This window comes from Aureococcus anophagefferens (assembly GCF_000186865.1).
Source record: "Aureococcus anophagefferens unplaced genomic scaffold AURANscaffold_9, whole genome shotgun sequence".
In the NCBI taxonomy this organism is placed as follows: domain Eukaryota; class Pelagophyceae; order Pelagomonadales; family Pelagomonadaceae; genus Aureococcus; species Aureococcus anophagefferens.
The window spans coordinates 387,416-397,829 of NW_008705569.1; the positions used below are offsets into that span (position 1 = coordinate 387,416).

At 72.1% G+C, this 10,414-nt stretch overlaps 2 protein-coding genes across 2 annotated transcripts in view; one reads left to right on the forward strand and one right to left on the reverse strand.

Annotated features, from left to right (window-relative positions):
* Positions 1-1,991: 1,991 nt before the first annotated feature.
* On the reverse strand, positions 1,992-7,134 carry AURANDRAFT_71622 (hypothetical protein; the record flags this gene model as incomplete). The annotated part of the gene is made up of 3 exons (XM_009038873.1): positions 1,992-3,593; positions 3,883-5,361; positions 5,669-7,134. The coding sequence occupies 3 exons, from the start codon at positions 7,076-7,078 to the stop codon at positions 1,992-1,994; spliced, it is 4,491 nt and encodes a 1,496-aa protein (XP_009037121.1).
* Positions 7,135-7,381: 247 nt separating this feature from the next.
* The window catches only part of ARS18 (putative arylsulfatase), a gene marked incomplete at both ends in the record, with an annotated part of 4,965 nt that continues 1,932 nt past the window's right edge, over positions 7,382-10,414 (forward strand). The window contains one exon of the mRNA XM_009038658.1: positions 7,382-9,219. Coding sequence (XP_009036906.1) covers positions 7,382-9,219 — 1,838 coding nt within the window. The remainder of the gene's footprint in view (positions 9,220-10,414) is intronic.

Here is a 10,414-nt window from a genome sequence, read left to right on the forward strand (position 1 = left end):
CGGACGGCTTCGCGAGCCCCCTGGTGCAGCACACGTCGGCCGCGCTGCCGCCGCAGTACGACGGCTTCAACGAGGAGCTCGCGAAGCACCTGCCCGAGTCCTTCGGGGACGACTGGTGCGTGAGCCTGCAGGTCGAGGGCGCGTCGGCCGTGCTCGCGGCCGTCGAGCTGCTGCTGCACCTCCAGCAGGCGCGCGGCCGCGCGGCCCGCGTCAAGGTCGCCGTCGCGGACCGGTCGTACCACGGCCCGCCGTCGTCGAGTCTCGGCGTGCCCGCGGGCGCCATGACGGCCGTGGGCCGCGCGACGAAGCCCGACCAGCTCGTCTACCCGGCGCCGCACATCTTCCGCGACGGCGACGCCGCGTCGCTCCGGGCCGCCTGGGCCGACTTCTTCGCCGAGCACGGCGGCGAGCTCGGGTGCGTGGTCGTGGAGCCGCAGTGGGGCTCGTCCTGCGCCGCGGCGCCCTGGCCCAAGGAGCTGCTCGCGGAGTTCGTGTCCCTCGCGCGGTCGCACGGCGCGCTCGTCCTGGCCGACGAGATCATGTGCGGCCTCGGCCGCCACGGCCAGGGCACGCTCTTCCTCGTCGACGCCTGGGGCATCGAGGTGGACTGCGTGACCTTTGGGAAGGCCATCGCGTCGGGCGTCTTCCCCATGGCGGGCGCGGTGCTCGCGCGCGGCGCTTCCGAGCTCCGCGCGAGCGGCAAGACGCTCGGCCAGTCCCACACCTACGCGGCGTCGAGCCCCCGGGCCCTGCTCGCGGCGACGGCCGTGCTCCGGGAGATCCCCCGGTGGCGGGCGCACATCACCGAAGCCGCGGACGCGCTCGACGCGGGCCTGAAGAGGGCCGCGGCGGCGTGCAACGGCAAGGTCGTCGCGCACGGCCTCGGTTTGATGCGCGGCGCCTGCTTCGTGCCGTCCGTGGAGCCCGCGGCGCGCGTCGAGGCCGCGGGCGTGCTCAAGGCGCACTGCAAGGCCGAGGGCGTCTGGCCCTACTTCGTCCCCGCGGGCGGCGTCATGTGCACGCCGCCCTACAACGTGCCCGTGGAGACCGTCGTCGACGCGGGCAGGCGCATGGAGGCCGCCTTCGGCAAGACGGCGGCGGACATGGGCTGGTGAGCTCTCCAGCATTAACACATCGTCGTCGTCGTGGGCGTGGCGCGCGGGGGATTTCGCGAAAGAAAGTGTGTTAATTGCCGCGCGCGTCGAGGCCTCCTCTCGAGAGGCGGCCGCGGGACGGCGAGGAGCGTGTCCTCGCCGACGACTGTCGTTCTCGCGCGAGCCCGGGGACGCCGCTATCGCCGGCGCGCGCGAGGACCTGCGGGTGTGCGAGCGGTGCTAGAGAAAGCGCAGACGGGACTGATACGCCTCTGGTCATCACTCCCTTCCCGTCGCCGAGCGATGCATGTCGGGTGGGGATGTGTACGATGCTCTCCCAGTCTTTATGAAACGAATAAGTGCCATGGGTGGGCTCAGACCCGCCTTTAATGCTGGTGTGTGCGATGGGACGCCGGCGGCGCACCTGGGTTTAGGGAAGAGCGCTGGCAGCGGCGGCGGCGCGCGCCGTGCGGCACTGCGGAACGCCACGGCGCGCGCCCAGGGCAACGGCCGGCGCATCCGCGACGCCGCGCACTTACATGGCGTCGAGCATCGCTCGACGCCGCGACGCAGCACGTCAGTTGACACAGTAACTTGAACTCAAGCTGAAGTCTCAGCTGTCGATGCCCTCCCTTGTTCGTCGGTTTTAAGTAGGCGGGGTTCCTTTCCCGGCGGCCTAAGCTGAAGTGAGTGACGTCTTCGCGTCGAGTAAAATTACTGATCCTAGGCGCCTTCGGCGCCTAAGTCGGCGCCCAGGGAGCACTTCGGTTAGCCTGAGCTCGGTTCCGGTTCGGTCGAGGCCGCCGTGAGACCACCGTCACCGTCACCGGGGATTTGGGGGCGTAACCGTGGAAAACCGGAACCGGAACCGCAACCGTAACCGGGACTTTCAACGCCTTACCGAAACCGGAAGCCCGCGACCGCGGCACCGGCGGCGTCGGCGACGCCCGCGCAGCGCGCGACCATGTTCGGCGTGTCCCGGTCCGCCGCCTCGACGACGCAGTAGAGCCGCGCCGCGCCGCCGGCGGCGAGGACGTGGGCCGCGGCGTCCCGGGCCGTCTCCCGCTCGGGGAGCCCCACGTGGTGGAGGAGGCCGGGTACGGGGAACGCGCCCGACTCGAAGCCGCTGTTGAAGGACGCGACGGCGACGCCCCGCTCGACACAAAAACGCGTCGCGTTGTAGAGGAGCTCCGACGAGAGCTTGACGAACAAGCCGTCGACGGGGTCGGGGCCGCCGCAGAGCTCGAACGTGGCCCGGGACGCGTTCTCGAAGTCGCCCGCCTCCGTGCGTGTGACGCCCCCGCGCGCGAGGGACACGCCGAGGTCCGACGCCGACGCGGCGTCCGCGGCCGCGTCCGCGACGAGGTCCCACCAGCCGTCCGTCGCCGCGCCGGGCACGACGCCCGCGACGACGACGCGCGACCGGTTCACGCGCGCGCAGCCGTCCATGACGGTGCCGCCGCGGTCCTCGGCGCAGGTCGCGTAGGAGTCGTCGAGGCACTCGCGCGCGCGGCCGGTCGGCAGCGCGGCGGCGTCGGCGACGAGCGGGCCCGTCGGGAAGAGCGACCGGTCGCCGCCGCCGCCGACGGGGAGGCCCGCGAACGCGTGGATCGCCGCGAGGTAGGTCGCGAAGTAGGCCTGGGCCCAGGCCTGCTGCGACACGGCGAACGCGACGACGCCGCCCTCGACGTCGTCGAACGCGGCCTCCGTCGCGTCGAAGTGGCCCACGGCCGTCGCCGCGGAGCAGCCGCGGTACGCGAGGGCCGCGACGATCGGCGCCGCCGCGTCGACGCCGCCCCCGACCACGAAATCGAAGGCGCAGGTGCCGGCCGCGTCGGCGACGACGTCGACGAGCGCCGTCGTCGCGCGCGCCGCGCCGCGCGCGCCGTCGTAGGCCGCGTAGGTCGCCGCGCCGCCGCGCGCGGCGACGCCCCGCGCGAGGCCCGCGAAGCGCTCGAGCAGGCCCGCGTTCGTGCCGTTCTCGTGGTCCACGAAGGCGACGCGCGCGGCCGCCGGCGCGTTTCCCATCGCGTCGTAGGCCGCGGCCGCGGCCGCGAGGCCCGCCTCGGTCTCGTTCGCGCCGACGAAGCCGCTGAGGCCGAGGCCCGCGCCGGGGTAGCCGCTGTTGACGCCGTAGACGACGACGCCCGCGGCCGTCGCCCGCGCGACGGCCGCGCGCGCGGCCGCGTCGGGGAGCGTGACGACGGCGACGCACTTCCCGAGGCACGTCCGCGCGAGGCCGTCGATCTCCGCCGCCATGACATCCGAGTCCCAGGTCTCGCGGAGCTCCATGTCCAGGGCCACGCCCGGGTCCGCCGCCGCCTGCACCGCCGCCGCGCGAAACAGGGTCCAGAACGTGTTCGACCACACGCCGTGGGTGATCACCTTGACGACGCTATCGCCGCGCTCGACGCAGGAGGAGCAATCGGACGTCGCCGCCGCCGCGCCCAGCGCGACCGCGGACGCGACGAGACGCGCGAGCATCGATCCACACCTGGCCTAACAAGGAAAAAAAACGGAATGCGGTGCCTGTGCGTTGCCCACCGCTACGCGAGAATGCACAATGGCATTGCCGCTGCTGCCCCGTCCCCCACATATCCCCCACATAGAATGATGTGGAAGTCAAATTGAACTTTTACGCCTACTTTTACATGGATACAGGAGAAGGCCGAGAAGATGGGAGCCTGCTGACGCCATCGACGAGACGCCGCGTGCCGTTACGACCAGCGTCCTAGGCCCCCTCGCCGGGCCCGTCCGCGGCGCCGCCCGGCGCGGCGCCGTCGTGGACGTCGACGCCCGTCGAGTACGCGAGCGTCGGGAAGACGACGGCGTCGGGCTCGAAGATGAAGAGGAACTTGTTCGGGCGGAGCTGGATCTCCATGGAGAAGTCCTTGAGGAGCACGTCGATGACGTCGCCGTAGAGGCGCGACACGCCGAACGCGATCTCGTGGCGGGGCACGAGCATGCCGCACGCGTGCGTGCAGACCTGGACGTGGGCGCCGGCGTTGCGCGAGCCCGCGTCCGTCGACGCCTTGGACACCCAGAGCACGACGCCGTACTCGTCGACGGTCGCCGCGCCGCGGAGCCGGAAGCGGACGAGGTCGCCGACGCCGATGTCGATGTCCGCGTCGTGCGCGGGGCCCTCGCGCCACTCGCCGCCGCAGATGGCGTTGCTCCGGATGAGGTCCCGCACGGCGAGGAGCGGCAGGTCCGCCGCGAGCGCGGGGGACGTCGACGCGTCGCGCGGGCTCGCGGGCTCCGCCGAGGCCGCCGCCGCCGCGCGCGCGACGCCCGGCTCCGGCGGGTAGTCCGCCGTCGCGCGGCCCAGGCCGCCGGCGCCCGCGTCGCCGTCGTCCGCGGGCTCGGACGCGAGCTCGCGGACGTCGCGGAACCAGCGGCCGACGCGGGATATGGTCACGCGCTCGTCGGACAGCACCTTCGTCTGCGCGACGTAGTACTTCGTGCCGTGGATCGTCGGGAAGGACTCCTCGACGTCGAGCGCGTGCGCGAGGCTCCCGCCGTCGCCGGCCTTGTAGGACCAGCGGCGCCGGCGCCGCGAGCCGGCTTGCGACGCGTCGACGTCCTCCAGCTCCCCCTCGTCCTTCTTCTCCTCGTCGTCGTCGCCGGCGCGCGTCGCGAAGGACGACGGCCGCAACGACTCCTCGACGGCGCGTCGCAGGTCCAACCGGAACTGGCGTTCGACGGATTCATCGTCGTCGCGCGCGGGCGCCTCCTCCCGAGTCTCGACGTAGCCGCGCTCGTCCGCGGGGCTCGCGACCCAGAGCGGCGTCGGCTCGGGCGGCGGCGCGGCGACCTCGTCGGCGACGTTGCTGTCGTCGACGCAGCACGCGACCGGAAGCGCGACGGGCACCGCGGACGCGTCGGGGCTCGGCGTCGGCACGAGGACCTCCGCCTCCTCGGCGACCTCGACCTTCGCCTCGGCCACGCCCGCGTCGTCGTCGCCGTCGCCGTCGCCCGCCGGGATCTCGGCCTCGCTCGCGACGATCTCCGCCTCGACCTCGACGGCCGGCGGCGGCGGCGGCGGCGGCGGCGCGGGCGCCGCGGCGCCCCGTCGCCGCGCCTCGAGGTCGCGGAGCCGCGCCTGGAGCCGCGCGATCTCGTCGTCGACGTCCGCGTCGTCGACCTCGTCCAGAGCCGGCGCCGCGACGACGGGCGCGTCGACGAGCGGCGGCAGGTCGTCCGGCGACTCGCCGGCGGAGAGCGGCGCGAGGTGGGGCTGGCTCCCGTGCGGCGACGCGATTCTCGCCTGCGCCAAAGGCACATCATCGTCCTCCATTTGCTAGCAGCTGCGTCGCGCAGCGGTGCCCCGCGCGCGCGAATGTGCTGCAGAAGAAGCGGAGGCGTGCGCCGGCGACTCTGAGGCCGTCCGGAAGTCCGGGCCCGGGCCGTCGACGCCTCCGTCGGGCCACAACCCAATCCCGCCTCGCGCTTTGGGCCCTCGTCCCTTAGGCGCGGGGGTTTCGGTGCCGCGGCTCCCCGCCTCACGCCGCGGCGGCGGGCGGCGGCGCGATCTTTTTGAAGCTGATCATGGGCTCGCCGACGGGCCCGACGACCATGGCCGTGTAGTCCGCCTTGGGCATGGGCCCCGCGGGCTCCATGTCGTAGTTGCGCAGGAGCCAGGAGATGATGGTCTTGACCTGCATGAACCCGAACTGCTGGCCCATGCACTGGTGGATGCCGCCGCCGAACCCGAGATGCGCGAAGGGCGTCGCGTGCTCCTCGCGCGGCGGCGCGTAGCGGTCCGGGTCGAAGGCGTCCGGGTCCTTGAAGACCATGTCGAGGCGGCCGGCGACCGCGGGCGACGTGAAGACGATGTCGCCCTTGGGGATCACGTACTTGAGCCCGGCGTCCGTCTCGATGGGCACGTCCTGCATCGCCTTGCGCATGAGCATGATCAAGGGCGGGTGCATGCGCAGCGTCTCCTTGACGCAGTTGTGGAGGATCTCCATCTTGTTCAGGTCGTCGAAGGACATGGGCGCGTCGCGGATGTCGCCCGCGCCGAAGATTTGGCGCTGCTCCTCGAGCAGCCGCGCCTTCAGCTTCGCGTCGTGGAGGATGAAGAGCGTCGTCCACGTCGACGTGATCGACGACGTGTGCTGCCCGGCGAAGAGCAGGGCGATCAAGAGTCCCGTGATCTCGTCCGTCGTCGCCATCGTGCCGTCCTTGTACTTCATGTCGACGAAGACCTGGAGGATGTCGGTCCGCGCGTCCGCCTGCTCCCGCGTCTGCGTGCGCCGCGCGTCGATGACGCCGCGGAAGAGCTCGACCATGCGCACGCGGGCCGCGTCGCGCTTCCGGTGGCCCTCGACGGGCGCCGTCGGCCAGAAGAAGGACAGGGGCGTGATGCCCTTGTCCAGATCGTGGTAGATGTCCGCGACCTCCTCGAACAGGGTCTCGCGGACGTCGTCGCCGTGGAGGCAGCGCGACGCCGTGAGGATCGTGAGCTCGCTCAAAGCCTTGAGCACGTCGCAGGCGCCGTCCTCGGCCCAGCGGTCGCCCATGTACTTCTTCGTCTCCATGAGGATCTTCGGGATGTACGACTTCAGGCGGTCGGCCCGGAGGCCCCGGCTCATGTGGACGTTCTGGGCCTTGCGCTTCGCGGGCGTCGCGTCGTAGACGACGCCCTTGCCGAAGACCTGGGTCATGAAGCCGTAGACCTCGGGCTGGCTGAAGACGTCGTCGCGGTTCTGGAAGAACGGCGCCGACGCCTTCGGGCCCACGAGGAACGTCAGCGTCTTGTGGGCGACGCGCATGGAGTAGGCGCCGCCGTGGACCTCGAAGTTGCGCTTGATGAAGTCCAAAGGGCCCCGGGGGCCCAGGGCGAAGCCCATGAGGTTGCCCACGATGGGCGGGCCCTCGGAGACGTGCGGCGGCGCCTTGGCCGGCCGGAACTTGCCGCTCATCAGCATCCAGAGGCAGCAGGTCAGGCAGAAGACCGCCGCGGCGATCACGACGAGGGCCATGCTGCGGCGGCGCGCGCGCGCGGCGACTCAAAAAACCAAGCCTGCGTGGACGACGCGTCGACGCGTCGATGTCAGTGGGTAAGGTGAGGCAAACATCAGGGAAGCATCCACCTAGCGCGGGAGTGAGATCACCCAATGCGCCGGGGCAGCATGGGCCGCCTCGTGGGCGCCCTCCTGGCCGCCGCCGCGTCCGCGGCGCGCAACGAGACGTCCCAGCCCCACATCGTCCTCGCCATCGTCGACGACCTGGGCTACGGCGACGTCGGCTACAACAACCGCGAGCTCCACGCGGCGACGCCGACGATGAACAAGCTCGCCTCCGGCGGCGTGACGCTGACGTCCTTCTACGCGTCGCCGACGTGCACGGCGTCGCGCGCGGCGCTCTTCACGGGCAAGTACCCCATGCACTTGGGACTTCAAGATTCCGTCATCCACCCGTCCGAGCCGCGCGGCGTCCCTCTCAAGGAGACGTTCCTCTCGCAGAAGCTCAAGGACGCGGGCTACGGCACGGTCTTCGTCGGCAAGTGGCACCTGGGCTTCCACCAGGCGGCCTACACGCCGTCGCAGCGGGGCTTCGACGAGTTCTTCGGCATCCTGACGGGCGGCGGCGACCACGTGGCGCACGCGTCCACCGAATCCTTCGCGATGCGCGGGCCCGACTACAAGTCGAAGATCACGACGATGACGGGGTCGAACCTGTGGCACAACGGCCGGCCCGTCGGCGAGGACGAGGAGGGCGTCCGGGACACGCACTCGACGCACCTCTATACGGCGAAGTCGCGCGCGTACGTCGCGAAATACGCGGAAATGGCCGACGTGCCCCTCTTCCTCACCGTGTCCTACCAGGCTGTGCACGCGCCCATCCAGGTGCCCGACGAGTACGTCGACGGGTCCGCCTACGCGAACGGCTGCGAATCGCTACGCGCGGGCTCCGCGTCAGCGACGCGGCTCCGGCGCCAGCTCTGCGGCATGGTCTCCATGGTCGACGAGAGCCTCGCGTCGATCCACGACGACCTCAAGGCCGAGGCCATGTGGGAGAACACGCTCCTCTTCTTTTTGTCGGACAACGGCGGCATCCTCCGGCACGGGTCGTCGAATTTGGACCTCCGGGGCGAGAAGGGCTCCTACTACGAGGGCGGCATCCGCGTGCCCGCCTTCGTCTCCGGCGGCTACCTCGCCAAGCTCCTGAGCGCCGGGCGCGTCTTCGAGGGGCTCGTCCACATCACGGACCTGCACGCGACGGCTTTACGCGTCGCGGGCGTCTCCTCGAAGGAGGACAAGCGCGCGGCGCCCGCGGTCGCCGCGGCCAAGGTCGGCCACCTGCGGCGCCTCGAGCCGGGGCAGCAGCCCCAGTCCTACGCCGAGACGGCCCTCGACGACGTGCTGTCGCACGAGCACCTCACGGACTCGCTCGACGGCGTCGACCAGTGGGACGCGTTCGTCTCCGGCGCGTCCGCGGCCGCGTCCCAGCGGACCCACGTCGCCCACAACATCAACAGCGAGCTCTTCGGCGCCGCGGGCGCGTTGCGCGTCGGCGAGTACAAGCTCATCGTCGAGGCGCGCGTCACGGAGAGCGAGATCTACGAGTACGGCCAGCACATGCTCCAGGACGACAACTGGGACCAGAGTGAGCTGTCCCAGGTCATCCACCAGAAGCTGCTCCGCACGCCGGGCACCACGTCCCTCTTCGACGTCGTCGCGAACCCGAACGAGCTCGACGAGGAGGACTGCGACGACGCGCGGAGCTGCCGCAATTTGTACGACCTCGACGAGTTCGCCGACGTCAAGGCGACGATCCTCGAGAAGTGGGCCGAGCTCCGCGACTCGACGCCGGAGTCCACGGAGATCTGGCTCGACGACGGGCCCCTCGCGGACCCCGCGCTCTTCGGCGGCGTGTGGACGCCGTGGCGCGACGACCTCGGCATGCCCTACGCGACGTACCAGCTCGCGACGAAGACGGTCCACAACACGCTCGGCGGCGACAACAAGCCCAAGCCCGCCGAGGCCGCCGAGGCGTCCGCGGAGCAGACGAACGCGGGCCACAACCGGCGCCTCGCCGAGGCCCGGGGGGGCGGCGGCGTCTCCGCCGCCACCCTGGCGCTCGGCGCGGCGCTGGGCTACGCCGGGGCGCAGCTGCGGCGGTAAAACCATGCTATTTCCCCTCCGGCAGGGGGCCCTGGGGCCGCGGCGGCTGCTCGTCCGGCGGCTTGAGGAGCTGGTGGATCGTCGCGTCCTTGGGCGAGTAGGCGCCGGCGATCTTGATCGCCTCGAGGCAGCCCCGGATGGACACCTCGTCGTCGGGGATGCCGTCGATCTTCGCCTTGAGCTGGTGGAGCACGTCCTTCGCGCGCGCGTGGTCCTTCACCTTAGTCTCCATGGACTCCATCGCCGCGTCGACGTCCTTGGGGTCGCGCCGCGGCACGTAGGCCTTGGGCGCGAGCACGGGCTCGTAGGTCCCGCCGCGCGCCGCGACGCACTTGGCGCACTCGCCGTAGTGGCTCACGTTGTGCACGGGGCACCAGAGCTTGTCGTAGCCGCGCGGGTCGCGCGCCGGCGCGTCGTCGTCGGACGACTCGCCGTCGTAGGCGTCCCACTTGCCGTAGGTGGACGCCAGGGGCAGCGTGCCCTGCCACGCCTCGTCGCCGTCGGAGAAGTCGTCGAAGCCGTCCCACTTCTCGTAGTCGCGGCTCAGCGACTTGGGCTCGCGCGCCTTCGGCCGCGACGGCCGGCTCGTGCCCTCGCCCCGCGCCATGTCCTTGGCCTTCTGCGCCGCGAGGAAGAGCGCCTCGCGCTTCTGGCGCTGGGCCGGGGTCAGGGGCTTCTTCGGGCGCTGGCCCTCGGCCCACGCGCGCGTCGACGCGACCGCCCGCTTCATCTCCGACGGCTTCGGCGCCGCGTCGGGCGCGTCGAGGCCCGCGGCCACAGTCCGCGCCATGGCGTCCGCCGCCGCGCGCTCCTCGCGGACCCCGGCCTCGGCCGCCTCGGCCTCCTCGAGCGCCGCGGCGACGGCCTCCGCGGCGGCCTCGGCCTCGGCCAATTTCGCGGCCGCGTCGGCCTCGGCCCGGGCCCGGTCGGCGACGGCGCGCTTCGCGCGGCGCGCCCGGTCGCGCGCGGCGCCCGCGCAGGTCTCCCGGTGCGCCTTCCAGGCCGACGCCTGGCAGGCGCGAGCGCAGTAGACGACGGACCGGCAGCCCGAGCACCGGAGCTTGGCGCCCGCGGCGCCGCAGTGGTCGCAGGCCGGCGCGCTCGCGGCCGGCGCCGCCGGCGCCTCGGGCGCCGGGCCGCCCGCGAGGCCGAGCTCCCGCCGCTGCGCGTCTCGCCGCCGCGCGAGCCACG